General features: G+C 44.0%; 1 protein-coding gene across 5 annotated transcripts in view; it reads left to right on the top strand.

Annotated features, from left to right (window-relative positions):
- Positions 1 to 15617, top strand: part of AFG2A (AFG2 AAA ATPase homolog A) — a 222232-nt gene that overhangs the window by 170700 nt on the left and 35915 nt on the right. Inside the window, exon 16 of one of the 5 annotated variants that reach the window (XM_072625102.1) lies at positions 4488 to 5411. The exons of 3 other annotated variants lie outside the window; for them this stretch is intronic. In XM_072625102.1, the coding sequence (XP_072481203.1) occupies positions 4488 to 5018 (531 nt within the window). In that variant the 3' untranslated portion in view covers positions 5019 to 5411. Of the gene's footprint in view, positions 1 to 4487; positions 5412 to 15617 lie in introns of those variants that run through there. One more of the 5 variants, XM_072625101.1, reaches the window with a different exon arrangement.

The following is a 15617-nucleotide window of genomic DNA, read 5'->3' as shown; positions in this document are numbered from 1 at the left end:
GAAATTATTTGTATTTTTGATAGCTTTATTTCTGTATCGTTGTTTTCCTGAATAATCCTTATGGATTTTATTTTATGCATTTGAGGATCGTTCTGAGAAGGGGTTTGTAGCTCCCCCAGACTGCCCAAGGGGTCCCTGACACAAGGCACAAGCCTTTCTCTAGGACCGCTGTGGACCAGCGGAATGCACATCTCTCTGTCCTCACAGGCCAAGTCCTCCCTTCCCAGCAGTAAACTTCCCCCACTGCCTCCTGTCCTCACTGGCCAAAACACAAATGTGCGTCATGGAATACCTGCACCCTCCCTTAGCATAGTGCCTGGCACAAAGTAGGGGCTTAATAAATGTTTATTTATTATAACAAGCTTGCTGTGTAACTATGCTCATGTCCTTTTTACCTGATGTTTTTTCATCTCTACAATAGTGTGATTATTCTAGACCCTGTTCTAATCTAGACTCTAGAACTGAGAGTCTGATCTAGCAAGAATTTGTCAAATTCAGACTTTGTGCAAGGCACCGTGTTAGGCACAGGAGGGGCAAAGACAAAATGAAAAGCTGCCCCTTCCCTCCAAGACCTTGCCTTCTATTGGAAGGAGTCAGCTTGCGTCTGAATAAATAGATACTTGACCACTGGAGGATGGAGAGAGTGCTAACAACTTCTTTGAGAAGGTGGGAGCGGGAGAACCTTAAAGGATGCTCTGATTAACAGAACAGAATGGGAGAACGGAAGGTTGATGACAAGCCCCCAGGCTGGGAAGCATGTTTGGGCTGGGTTGTAATGGAGAGAATGTTGGGAGATCCCAGATAGATCCTTCACTTTCTGTTATGGTTCTCTGAGCCTTTGTTCTTGGCCCTTATTTTCCAAGAGAGCAGGGAGTATGCCGTGCCAAAGCTCTCTGTCCTCAAGACAAGTGACCAGTGGTTTGCAATCTGCATCGGTGACGGGCTTTGTCCTGATATGCTTCTGCTAGGCAGTAGAAGGTCAGATAACTAACCTGTGAAGCAGCAAGGGATGGATTGGCTGTGGTGCATTGCCGAAATTAAACTGAACAGAAATCTAGCCATAGCATGACATGTGGGCACACTGAGACCAGCCTCTTTTTCCAGAAACAAGGCTGGTGGATGTTTGTCCCCTTAAACAAATTAATGCTCATTTTCATTGTGTAATACTAGATAGGAGAGGCTCCATTAAATTAATTAATTCTGTAATATGAGTTTTGTAATGGTAAATGTGAGAGGCAGGATGTATAGTACACAGAAAACTGGTCTGATGATGTGTGCTAGCTAAATAACCACAGGCAGATCCCTTAGCATCTCAGGGTCCCAGGCAGCTCTCAGAGACCCTAAGTTACCTATGAAGTGGCAGTCTCTTTTGGCGGAGGAAATGTCCCCAATGGAATTCCATGAGTTGATAGAATTACAATTCGGGAGACATTAGGCAGCATCTGGTTTAACCTTGCCATTTTACACATGAGGAAACTGAGGTTCACAGAGTCAGAGATCACACAAGGACAGCTAAGATTTGAACCTAAGGCCTCTCCCTCCAGATCTAGCCCAACTCAGTGCAGTGCCTGACGTGTAGTAGGTGCTAGTGATAATGATGGTGCTAAGACAATGGCGATGGTGGTGGTGATAATGACGGCACCCCTCTGCCTGGCCCATCAGTGAAATCACAAGTCCTGGACACCCCCATCAAGTAATACTAATGCTACTCCTAATAAAGATATTTTGAAGGAGAGACCTTCATTCTCTTTCCTTTTACAGTTTCACCAAAGTCATCATCATCCATTCCAACCCATGAATAGTGGCTCCTTGCTTGACTTCCATAACTATGCAGCTAAATCCCCAGCCCGTGTGACCCATCTGGGAGCCAGACTCTTTGCAAATTGTCCTTCCCTTGCTTCTGGGCTGCAAATTCCTTAGTAGAATGCAATTTCAAAAAACTTCCATGTTCAAGCAGCTTCTTGGCACCCATACAAGACATTCTTTTGGCAGATGCAAAGGGGAGCAGAAGTAGCCCCTTGACATATCTTTATTCACCTAAAAAGAATGCTCAAGGAGTGGTTTGGATTGAAAAGCAAGAATTATATTCAATTAGGCAAGCCTCTGCTTTCCTCTTCCTAGAATTCAGACTTGAAGAAACCCTCTTAAAAGTTGTTTTAGGCAGAAAATTACCGGTTCTCACTAGTTAGATAAATTAGAGCCAGGAATCAATGAAGACCTAGAGTGCCCACTGAGGAGTCCCCAGTGTATTCCATTCATTCAATCAATCATTCATTCAGTCAGTCATTCCTTCATCCATTCATACAACGTCCAAATCTCAAAGTTTGGTAAAAGCGCTTTCTAACACATACTTGACACAGGCTTTGCTTAAAAACCTCCAAAGAAGGGGAGCTAGCCGCTTCTCAAGGGGAGTCCATTTCACTCTGGGACAATTCTATTTGTTAGAAAGTCTCTCTTTGCTTAACTATTCCCCCTAGTTCTGGGGTCAAGCCTTACAAGTCTATTCTTTCCACCATGTTGACTGCCCTTCAGTTACTGGAAGACAGCTAGCAGTTTTCTTCTCCACACTAACCATGCCTTCATTCAACATACATTTATTAGACACTGAATGCCAAAACCTTGGTTGGACACCAGCGGAGGTAAGAGTTTGGACAGTGACCAGCCTATGCCTTCATGGAACCCACAGTCCAATGTGGGGGCTGGGGAGGAAGAAACTCAGTTAGTTAAAAACTCCAACAGTACTTGCTTTATACTCACTTAGAATCACCAACATTATCAGACCCAAAGGCTTCTCTGATCTGGCCTAAGGGTGGTTTCTGTTTGATAAAAGCAGATAACTCTTCCTTTTTTCTAAAGCTTACTGATAGATTTTTGGAGAAAATTCACTTTTATACTTGAAGGTCACATATGGAGAGTATATATGGAGTCTGATTCTTCATCCTCTTCAGAGGCAGGGTAACCATAGGAGGGACCAGGGAGATCCTGTGGAAAGTAGGAGGTAGGAGCAGTACCTGCCCTGTGGTGGTGGTGCTGGCATTCACAGAAACAATGAATCTCAAGCTAGGAGGTATCTCAGAGACCCAGATCTGGTCCAACCCACACCAGAAAAAAGATCCCCCTGTACAACTTACTAAATAAGGGATCGGCCTCTGTCTGAATACTTTATGAGGGGAAACTTACCATTGTAGCTAGGTGGCCCAGCGGAAAGAGTGCTGCACCTAGCATCAGGAAGACCTGAGTTTGACTCCTGCCTCAGATACTGTTTTCTTACTGTTTCATCATGTCAGTGGTGTCTGACTCTTTGTGACCCTGTTTGAGGTTTTCTTGGTGAAGATACTGGAGTGCTTTGCCATTTCCTTCTCCAACTCATTTTACAGATGAGGAAATTGAAGCAAATGGGATTAAGTGACTTGCCCAGGGCCACACAGCTAGTAAGTATCTGAGGCTGGATTTGAACTCAGGAAGATGAGTCTTCCTGACTCCAGTCTTGGAGCTCTATCTACTGCACCACCTAATTGACCTCAGAGTCTTTTTTTTTTTTTCAGAAAGGCAAAGCTCACCTTTTATTTTAAACATTTTTTTTGTTAATTAATTTGTTTTTAGTTTGCAACGTTCACTTCCACATTGCCCTCAAATTCTTACTTGTTGTGTTACCTTGGACAGATTTACTTTTCTCTCATGTGAAGTAGGGATAAAAATAACACCTGCCTCCCAGGGTTCTTGTAAGGACAAAATAAAATTACACTATGCCAAACATTTTGCAGACCTTAAAACCTTTGTAAAGATCAGCTGTTGTGATCACTGAAGCCTGGATTCTTCTCTTGGCCACAGCTGTGTGACCTCACTAGGCCATTTCTTCTCCCTAGGCCTCAGTTTCCTGCTCTGTAAAAAGGCATGGTTCAAACAGATGATTTTATGACTGCCACCCCGCTCTAAAATGACATGGTCCTGTTTCCATACACCTGTTGTGTTCTGTAAGTTGGTGTGGTTTTGAGCTCTCCTCTCAACTGGATAGAGGGAAAATAATGGATACCTCAAGTAACTGAACTGAGGCAGTGAAAATACCCATTCCCTTCTGTACCTTTCCCATGTGGTGGCCTTCCCCATCTCTTGGTACGTCTTTCTTGATACCCAACCCAATGAAAGATTGAGAACATTCCAACATGGTGATTTCGTCTCCAGAACCTCTCCAACCTGTTTGAACCTGTTACCTCCTGGCATGACTGCTTTTATATATTAGACACTAAATAAAGTTTTGTTGGCCTCATCTCCTAGAACAACAATAATAATGCCCAGTGTTATCATTGTTCTGGGGGATGCAGCCCAACGTACCTTTATTTAATTCTAAATCTTTTCTTTAAGACTCAAACTATGTACACCTTCACGTAAAAATTCATCTTCTCCCTCCAAGTATTTGTATTAACTGCCCCTCCCTGCTCCATCTCGTAGAATCTCTTGTTCTAACCCTAACCCTCCTAAAATGACAGCCTTGGGCGGAGCCAAGATGGCGGAGTAGAAAGACGCACATACACATAGCTCCGAACCCACAACCCACAGAATGGCTACAGGGGAGTAACTCACGGCGAATTCTGCACCCAGAGGCCACGGAATATTGGAGCGAGGGAGATTTCTGTTCCGGAGGGACACTGCAAACCTCTCGCGGGGGGTCCTTCGCGCTGCGGACTGGGCGCCGGGACTGGGAGCTGAGGGCAGCCCTGCCGCGGCCGTGGCACCGAGAGGAAAAGATCCAAGTGGGCTTCGGGGACGGGATCTCCAGCGGCCACGCGGGTCCCTCCACCCACAGAGGGACCTGCAAACCTCTCGCAAAAGGTCCGTCGCGCTGCAGACGCGGAGCCCAGCCCAGACCTGCTGCGGCCACAGCACCAAGAGAAACAGACCCGAGCAGGCTTCAGGGACGGGATCTCCAGCGGCAGCACAAGTCCCTCCACCCACAGGTGACGGGGGTCGGTGAGAGAGTCTCTTTGGCGGGTCGAGAGGGGAGTGGGGTGCCCCCATGATTCAGGCCCCCTCAGGAGGTAGAAGCTGAGAGGCGGCTGCAGACCGGGGCTCCCCAAGCGGGCGGGAGCCTGGATCCATTGTGGAAGGTCTGTGCATAAACCCCCTGAGGGAACTGAGCCTGAGAGGCGGCCCTCCCCCGACCTGACCACCTGAACATAATCTCATACTGAATAGCAGCCCTGTCCCCTCCAAAAGCCCTAAGGCTGGAAGCAGCATTTGAATCTCAGTCCCTAAACGCTGGCTGGGAGGATCAGGAGTCGAGGTGGGTGTGAGGAGAATTATTCAGAGGTCAAGTCACTGGCTGGGAAAATGCCCAGAAAAGGGAAAAGAAATAAGACTATTCAAGGCTACTTTCTTGGAGAACAGGCATTTCCTCCCTTCCTTTCTGATGAGGAAGAACAATGCTTACCATCAGGCAAAGACACAGAAATCAAGGCTTCTGTGTCCCAGCCCACCCAATGGGCTCAGGCCATGGAAGAGCTCAAAAAGAATTTTGAAAATCAAGTTAGAGAGGTGGAGGAAAAACTGGGAAGAGAAATGAGAGAGATGAAAGAAAAGCATGAAAAGCAGATCAGCTCCCTGCTAAAGGAGACCCAAAAAAATGTTGAAGAAATTAACACCTTGAAAACTAGCCTAACTCAATTGGCAAAAGAGGCTCAAAAAGCCAATGAGGAGAAGAATGCTTTCAAAAGCAGAATTAGCCAAATGGAAAAGGAGATTCAAAAGCTCACTGAAGAAAATAGTTCTTTCAAAACTAGAAAGACACAGATGGAGGCTAAGGACTTTGCGAGAAAGCATGATATCACAGAACAAAGAGAGAAGAATGGAAAAATGGAAGATAATGTGAAATATCTCATTGGAAAAACAACTGACCTGGAAAATAGATTCAGGAGAGACAATTTAAAAATTTTGGGACTACCTGAAAGCCATGATCAAAAGAAGAGTCTAGACATCATCTTTCATGACATTATCAAGGAAAACTGCCCTGAGATTCTAGAACCAGAGGGCAAAATAAATATTCAAGGAATCCACAGAACACCGCCTGAAAGAGATCCAAAAAGAGAAACTCCTAGGAACATTGTGGCCAAATTCCAGAGTTCCCAGGTCAAGGAGAAAATATTGCAAGCAGCTAGAAAGAAACAATTCAAGTATTGTGGAAATACAATCAGGATAACACAAGATCTAGCAGCCTCTACATTAAGGGATCGAAGGGCATGGAATAGGATATTTCAGAAGTCAAAGGAACTAGGACTAAAACCAAGAATCACCTACCCAGCAAAACTGAGTATAATACTTCATGGGAAAAAATGGTCTTTCAATGAAATAGAGGATTTTCAGACATTCTTGATGAAAAGACCAGAGCTGAAAAGAAAATTTGACTTTCAAACACAAGAATGAAGAGAACCATGAAAAGGTGAACAGCAAAGAGAAGTCATAAGGGACTTACTAAAGTTGAACTGTTTACATTCCTACATGGAAAGACAATATTTGTAACTCTTGAAACATTTCAGTATCTGGGTACTGGGTGGGATTACACATGCACACACGCTCACATACATAGAGACAGAGTGCACAGAGTGAATTGAAGAGGATGGGATCATATCTTTAAAAAAAAATGAAATCAAGCAGTGAGAGAGAAATATATTGGGAAGAGAAAGGGAGAAATTGAATGGGGCAAATTATCTCTCATAAAAGAGGCAAGCAAAAGACTCATTAGTGGAGGGATAAAGAGGGGAGGTGAGAGAAAAACATGAAGTCTACTCTCATCACATTCCACTAAAGGAAAGAATAAAATGCACACTCATTTTGGTAGGAAAACCTATCTCACAATACAGGAAAGTGGGGGACAAGGGGACAAGCAGGGTGGGGGGCATGACAGAAGGGAGGACATGGGGAGGAGAATGCAGTTCGAGGTCGACACTCATGGGGAGGGATAGGATCTACAGAGAATAGAAGTAATGGGGGACAGGATAGGATGGAGGGAAATATAGTTAGTCCTATACAACACAACTGTTATGGAAGTCATTTGCAAAACTACACAGATTTGGCCTATATTGAATTGCTTGCCTTCCAAAGGGAAGGGGTGGAGAGGGAGGGAGGTAACGAAGTTGGAACTCAAAGTGTTAGGATCAACTGTCGAGTAATGTTCTTGCCACTAGGAAATAAGAAATACAGGTTAAGGGGTCAAGAAAGCTATCTGGCCCTACAGGACAAAAGAGAAGACGGAGACAAGGGCAGAGAGGGAGGATAGAAGAGAGAGCAGATTGGTCACAGGGGCAATTAGAATGCTTGGGTTTGGGGCGGGGGGAGGGAATAAAAGGGGAGAAAATTTGTAACCCAAAACTTTGTGAAAATGAATGTTAAAAGTTAAATAAAAAATAAAATAAAATAAAATAAAATGACAGCCTTTTCACTGACTATCCATCAGGCCTGGAATACTTTCCTTCCTCCTCTCCATCTCCTGGCCCTCCTGGCTTCCTTCAAGTCCCAGCTGAAATCCTGCCGTGTGCAGCAGGCCTTACAAGTCACAATCCATCAGCTTTATTTATTCTATTTATTTTTAAATGTGGAAACCATTTTTAGTTCGCAGGTCATACAGAAATAGGCAGTGGGCGAGGTTTGGCCACAAACCGTAGTTTGCTGACCCCTGTTGTCAAGGCAGCTACTCCTTAGTGTTAGTGCCTGATTTCTGTTGATGATTTCCAGTTTATTCCAGTTTTTTATGTACAGAGACTTGCTCTGTGTCCTCAGCACGTAGCACAGTGCCTAGCACACAGTTGGTGAATAATAAACGCACTTTGCCTTGACTTCATCTCCCAGCTGCTAATGTCCTCCCTTTCCCCCAAAGAATACTTAAAATTTTCTTTTGTGTATATATGATATATACTTTGTTACGCATGTGTAGTTTCCCTTAGTAGAAGGTAATCTCCTTGAGAGCAGGGAGCTTTTATCCCCACACCCTGGTAAATGCTTAATAACTGAGTATATAGATGAGGACTTCAGCTGAATCTCAAGGCATGTGGCCATTTTCCTCCTCTGATGAGAATAGGTTAGACTCTCTAAGGTCACATTAGCTTTGCTGTTCTGTAATGTGTGATCTGTTTTTTGTACATCTCAAACACGCACATGCACACATGCACACACACATGCATACACACACGCACGCATCACAATGAAAGGTCAGTCTCTGCCCACTGTAAAGTGTTTCCTTTGAGCACAGTGTGGTTTCCTGAGGTGAATAATAGGTTTTAAGGGACTGAGGGATAGAGGTCAGCAGGCTCAGGTGCGTTTTCTCCTGACGCAGGCTGTGTGCCTTCTGGCTAGGACTGCTGAAGAGGGATGGATGGGCTGGAAGCCCACCTGAACCGTTGTGCCTGATTGGTGCTGTGGACCAACTCTTGGCTTGAGCTCTGTGTGACCAGGAAGCCATTCACCTAGGCTTATCTTTTTTCTTCCTGGCTATACATCTTAGATGTCAGTGGTAGTGTGTGGAAGTCGTAGTATAGAAGTTACTTCCACCAGTGCATATAACTGTCTGTAATTTAGAGAATGGGGAAGGAAGCAGCCATTGATTTAGCGCCTTTGATTAACTTGGATTAGTGCCATTGATTGAGGCTGGCAGAAAGTTAAGTGCTTTGTCCAGGACCACTCAGTAAGTATCTGCAACTTGATTTGAACTAAGATCCTTCTGACTCCAGGACAGACCTCAGAGTTTCAGAGGACGTGCCTGGGATGCTTTCAGGGATCAGTGGATTTTCTCACTTCTTGATGCTGATATCTTGAGGAATATTTTTTGGACAGTTTTTTTCTTTTGTCGTTGAACAAAGCATTTGAGTGCTAAAAACAAACAGGTTCAGTGATTTGTCCATGGATACCTGATTGGTGAATGTCAGAGGAAGAACCACAGATTTATAGCTGGAAGGAACCATCTTTAAGTGTCCTGTGCCGATAAGGCAACTGAGGCACAAAGCAGTTGATATTAAATATTTTAAAATTAAAGAATTAATATTAAATAACTATCAATATCAGAGATGGAATTTGAACTGCAACATGTTATCTCTTGCTTTTTCTATTCCTTCTTAAAGAATTTCCTGTGTTCCCTCCATCTCCGGTACCTAGTACAGTGACTGGCACACAGTAGGTGCTTAGTAAATGCTTATTGGTTGATGGATTGACTTGAGAGGTTGCTTTGAAACCCATAACTTTGGAAGATTATCTTTACCACAAAAAGATGAATCTGACCCCGTGTAACTTCCACCCACTGTGCTGTCCTCCTATTACTGAACCAAATAAGTCTACTCCTTTTGCTTAGTCTCTTCTCACCCTTCCCCTTCTTCCTCATGACAGCCCTTCAAATACTGAAGACATTCCTACCATACCCTCTCTACCCAAGTCTTTTCTTGTCCAGAGTAAACACTGCCAACTTCCTCAGCCAGTCTTAAATGGCATGATTTTGAGTGCTTTCTCTCTCCTAGCAGGTCTAGTCTGGATAACCTCAATCTCATCAATGGCTTCTAAAATGCAGTACCTAGAATTGAACCCCATTTTCCAGATGTGTTCTGACCAGGACTGAGGACCATGGGAATGTCTCTTTCTTAACATTATAACTCTTTTACTGTCCGTTCCCACTTTGATCTGCAAATCCACTAAAGCCTCCACATTTTGAAAAACAAATTGCCATCTCGATATTCCTCCCCTGTATTTATGAAGTTGAGTTTTTGAACCTCTATAGGATTTTACATTTATCCACATTAGATTCAGTCAAATTCCGTTTGGCTCAACATTCTAGCCCTACCAAGGTCTTTTTGGGTCAAGCACCTTTTCTGTGTCTCCCAACCTTATGTCATTTGCCCATCTGGCGACTGTGGCGTTATTCCTTTACCAAAATCCTTGTTTAAAATGTTAAACAACACAGAGCCAAATCCCAATCCTTGAAGCATGAAGGTGGAAGAGCATTAATGACTAATCTGGATCTGGCGTCTCACCAGTTCCAAATCCACCTGACTGCCCTATCCCCGTAGTAGTGCTAAAGCCAGAGAGTGTGATTCTTAATGAATATAACTGGCCACAATCTGTGATGTCAGACTGTCCCTCCAGCTTCTGGCTTGAGACAGACCTTTTCCCCTAACCCTTATCTCCTTATTTGTGCTTGAAGGAAGGAATGAATAAAGCATTAATTAAACTCTTTCGAGTCCCTGCTTTCCTGGAACTCAGATTCCACTGGGGGAGATAACACATAGGAAAGGAATAGGCTATAAGTCAGATGGAAAGGGCCCAGGGATCCTTAGGGGACAATAGCACAGCATTGATGATGCCTCTTCTTTCATATCATTCCTGCCAACAAAATCCTATCAGTTTCTGATGATGAACCATTTGACAGGGTCAGGGACTGAGGAGACATGACCTTTCTTTCCTGAGCCTCCAGTAACTGTAGCTGTAGCCTGTGCAGGAGCAGTGGGAGTTTTGTTTATAATTTTATCTCAGTCTATCAGTAAGGATGTATTAAGCACATAGACTATGCATGACTGTCCTCGGCCTTGGGGATGCAAATGTCAGTGAATGTAACAGTCTCTGCTTCCAGGGTGGTTACAATTCAAATGGAGGAGACAAGGACATATATAAGTATGTATGGGTTCTTCTAGCTTTATTGAATCTAAAGAAAATACATGCAAATAAATACATACTTAAGTACAGGGTAGTTTGGGAAAGAGGTGACTTCTGGTTGTCAGGATCAGCAAAGGCTTCATGGAGAGAGTCCTAAAGAAAGAGAAGGCTTCCTTGGGTCCGAGATAGGGAGGGTGATCATCCCAGGAATGGAAGGGCACCTGTGCAAAGCTGCAGAAATGGGGGAGGGGTGTGCCACTTGGCAGAGCAGAAATGGCACATTTGTCTGGACAGTGGAGTCCACCAGGGAATGAATGTCCAGCGAGGCTGGACAGCAGAGAGAGGAAAGAAGCTAACAGAATTTCTGGAAGCACAGTCTACGTCTGAAGGAAACACACGAGAAAGGGTGCTTTTAATATCACATCTGTCACACTCTGAGGAGCACAGCTCACATCTCCTCTGTGACTAAGGGCAGCTTCTGTGCTTTGAGGGAGTAGAGTGCATTTAGAGATGCAGATGGAATAGTATAGGAGCATGGGATATAGACTGCAGCCCTTTTGTGACATTGCACATGGTCTTGTAGAGTTCCTATGACTCACAAATCCATATGATCAGCCTGATGACTACCTCTCCAAAGCTAGCTACATTAGTCCTCAAGGACCCACACATGGCAGAAGTCTCCAGAGCTTGTGTTTTATTGACAAAGCCTTCAAGAACCCCAGGACCTTGAGCAGAGGTTGGGTGCTCATTTGTGAAGCATGTCACAGCAGGCGTCCTTCAGGGATGGGTTGTGAGGCCTCTTCCCACTCTGATATTCTTTGATCCTGGGGTCATCGCCACACAGTGCTGAGGCACTGGAGGATCAGAGGTCATAGGTTAGAACTGGGAGGGACCTCACTGGCTCAACCTCTTCTTTTAAACAACAAGGAAACTGAGGTCATGAGAGACTAGAGGGCTTGCTCAGAGTCCCAGGTAGTGAGTGGCAGAGCCAGCATGCAGCTCTGTCCCCAGCTTGGCCCCATCTTCGCTGCATCTCTGCTCTTACTGCCTCCTCATCTCACGCCTCCATTATTGCCATAGCCGGCTGGTGCGTCTTCTGCCTCAGCTGTCACCTCAGCCACCAAAGGGATTTTCCTAAATTACAGATCCAACCATGTCAGTAAACACCAGTAGCTTCCTTTTACCTCTGGGACCAAATGTAAAACGTTCTACTTGGTGTTCAAAGCCCTTCCTGCCTTTCCTACCTTTTCGGGCCTTAACTCCCTGCCAAATGCTCTGATCCATTGACACAGATCTCCGTCTCACGACCTTCTCACTGACTGTCCTACCATGTCCCTCCTCGGCCACCTCTGCCCTCTGGTTTCCCCAGATTCCTTCAAGACATCTCAGATCTGCCCTGCCAGACTTCCCCAGACTCGTCTCACTCCAATGCTAGGGCTTTCCCTCCAAGACTGCCCTTCACCTACTCTGAATATATCTTGAACATCCATAGTTCTTCACATATTGCCTTCTCTGATAGAATGGGAGCACCTTGAGGGCAGGATCCATGTTTGTGCTTTTTTGGGGGTGTCCTCAGTACTTTGCCAGCTGCCTGGTTCAAAGCACACAACAAAAGTTTGTGTTGTTGAATCATCTCAGTTGTGTCTGACTCTTGATGACCTCATTTGAAGTTTTCTTGGCAAAAACACTGACATGATTTGCCATTTCCTTCTCCCGCTCATTTACAGATGAGGAAATTGAGGCAAACAAGGTTAAATGACTTGCTCAGGGTCACATAGCTAGTAAGTGTCTGAGGCCAGATTTGAACTCATGAAGTGAGGTCTTCCAGACTGTAGACCCAGCACTCCATCCACTGTGACAGCTAGCTGCTCAGCAAAATTTAATGAATGCCTGACTGATTGGCCTTAGAGTGAGAAAGACCTGAGTTTGAATCTCAACTCAGGCACTTATTAGCTATGGGACACTTAGGAAGTCACTTAATTTCTCAGTGCCTCAGCACTTGGTGGCCAATAAATTGCCTTGGCCAGCTCTGAGGCTATGAGATTTTGAGATCATCTTGAACGCTGACTGACAGCTTGCGTGTTAGCTCTTCCTCCCAGCTGAAAAGCTGGTGTACAGATGGGAATTTCAGTGCAAATGGTTTGTTTTCTCTCTTGAAAACCATGAAATGTGATTTCCAGTTGAACAATGCTAGTAACCTTGGGATTTCCTCCAACCATAATCCCCACTCCTTTACCTCTTGGGCCTCTTTCAACAGTGCTCATGAGGAATCAGGAATGTGGAATGTCCGGATGCTGTCCTCACCCCTTCCAGCGGACAGTGCTCTCATGTGTACTGCATCTAGACTGGCCACTGAGTTATATAACAAGCCACAGAAATGTAGCCATAACTAAAGATTTGGACGTTGACAATAAAGTAAAAAAGGTAGGATCATAGGATTGAGAGCTAAAGGGCTAGGCAAGGCAGCTAGTTGGTGCAGTGGATAGACTGCTGGGTCTAGAATCAGGGAGACCTGAATTCAAATCCAGCCTCAGGCACTTACTAGCTGGGTGACATGAGCAAGTCACTTAACCTCTGTCTACCTCAGTTTCCTCACCTGTAAAAGAAGATACCTCCTCCCAGGGTGGTTGTCAGGTTGTATTATATTTATAAAGTGCTTAGTATAGTGCCTGGCACATAATAAGGAGATACCTATTTTCTCCCTCCCTAGAAGGAGTCCTATGTTTGGTTATAGGTCTTCTGACTTTGGCATCACACAAGCTTCTGGCGTCCCTCAGGGGCCAACAGTGACTTCATTCCTTCAGGTGCTTGCTGACATGGCAGAAAGTCCTCAATTCTTCATGTCACAGGTGGCCAAGTATCTCTTTCTGGTCAAAGGGCTGATGCCCACCGTATTATTGAGCAGATCAATAGGCTTACCAAAATGTCCAGTAAGTAAAGATATTTATCAACCTTGGGTTCTTCTCCTTTTCCTTCAATCTTTTTGCTTATTTCTTCTATTCTAGACTTAGGGATGAAACTATCATTGTGTAGCTTGGACCTGGGGGGGCTCACAACAAAAAAAAAAGTGCAAACCTTTTGCCTTTAACTGTTTCTGATTGTGTTATGATATAAATATGGCACATTGTTCAAGGACCCGTGTCTTCAGTTTCTTTCCTGCTCATGTTTTGCCCACCTTTGGTCAGCCTTTGCACAAAGGCATTTCTAGTATATAGAGCATTAATGTCTCTGACTTGTACTCATGTTTATTACCTGGACATTGAGAAGGGACACTCCCTCTGGGAGCTGTCCTCTGGGCTAAGCGGATTCTTACCACTGTTTTGAGAAGGAACAGCCTGTGACCCTACATGGCCCTGTCTGTGTCTTTGCTTCTTAGAAGCAGTTGTGCCTTATTGATGAGACCCAATCTTTGGTGTTGCCACAGGTCCGTATACCAGCCTTTCAAGAATTCCTCCCTGCCTTTACTGGTGTGTTAACAATCTCAGGGCACACAGATTCCCCACTGCATGGTACCTTGGCTGATAACTCAATAACGTTGCCCTGGTCCACCCTTTCCTCCCATGACATGATAGATGGATTAGCCTTCAAGGGGTTGCTTTTGTTATTATTATTACAGAATTCATTCTCATCTTAAGATAGAAACAGTCCTTGGACAAGTCTATCCTGCAGTTTGTTTTTTAAGTTAAATGTTCTACGTACTGTTGGATGGCAGATAAGAGATCTGCTTTTTGCTGTTGAATGAAAGCATTAGGAGAGAGGCATCCTTGGTTGATCCACCTACAGTAGTCAACGGGACAAACAAGTCATACCCTTCACCCTGTTCCCATATGATTTTAGTCTCTGCTAATTCTCAACATTTTGAAAGCTTGAAGAATGTGATTGTTAGTTATGGCAACATCTATTAAAAATGTTGTTCCTAAGGTTTTATGGATCAATTGTCTCCAGATGACTGTGGACATGAATTAGGTGTGTGATAATGACCCAGTTTGGGTATGGAAATATGAGCATATACACACATACATAAGTACATATATATGCCTGCATGCATAATAGCACTTACCTGCCAGGGTTGTTTAGAGAATCAAGTGAGATAATATTTGTAAAATGTTAATACGTACAGTGCCTTACACATAGTAGGTGCTATAGAAATGCTAGTTATTGTCATCATCATTGTTTTTTGGTTGAGTTCTCTGGGATATTTTGAAATCTGGACTGTTGTGTGAGATTTTATTATCTCTTAACCCCCAAAAGGCAGTAGATTTCTGATGTATAATTTTTCCCAGTGAGATATTTCATATTATCTTCTATTTTTTCATTCTTTTGGTTTTATTTTATGATTTCTTGGTTTCTCATAAAGTCTTTAGCTTCCATCTGCTCCAATCTAATTTTTAAAGAACTACTTTCTTTAGTGAGCTTTTGAACCTTCTTTTCCACTTGGCTAAATTCTGCTTTTTAAAGCATTCTTCTCCTCATTGGCTTTTTGGACCTATTTGGCCAGTAGAGTTAGCCTATTTTTAAAGGTGTTATTTTCTTCAGCATTTTTGGAGGGTCTCCTTTAGTAAGCTGTTGGCTCCCTTTTTGTGATTTTATTGCATCGCTGTCATTTCACTTCCCAATTTTTCCTCCATCTCTCTTACTTGATTTTCAAAGTCCTTTTTGAGCTCTTCCACGGCCTGAAACCATTGCATATTTATTTTGGGGGTTTTGGATGCAGAAGCCTTGACTTTTAGGTCTTCCTCTGATGGTATTCATTGTTCTTCCTCATCCAAAAGGATGGAAGAAAATACCTGTTCACCAAGAAAGTAGTTTTCTATAGTCTTATTTTTTTCCCTTTTTGGGGCATTTTCCCAGCCAGTGACTTAACTTTTAAGTCCTTTGTCAAGAGGAAGGTATACTCTGGGGACCTGTAAGTTCTCAGTTCCTCCAAGGTGGCACAACCAAGGGAGAGGAGTTTACTCCTCACTTGGCCTGTGCTCTGGTCTGGTAGCAACCAT

This window comes from Notamacropus eugenii, chromosome 7, assembly GCF_028372415.1.
Source record: "Notamacropus eugenii isolate mMacEug1 chromosome 7, mMacEug1.pri_v2, whole genome shotgun sequence".
Lineage (NCBI taxonomy): Eukaryota > Metazoa > Chordata > Mammalia > Diprotodontia > Macropodidae > Notamacropus > Notamacropus eugenii.
Note: the sequence above shows the minus strand (reverse complement) of the source record. Positions and strands in the feature narration are given on the sequence as shown.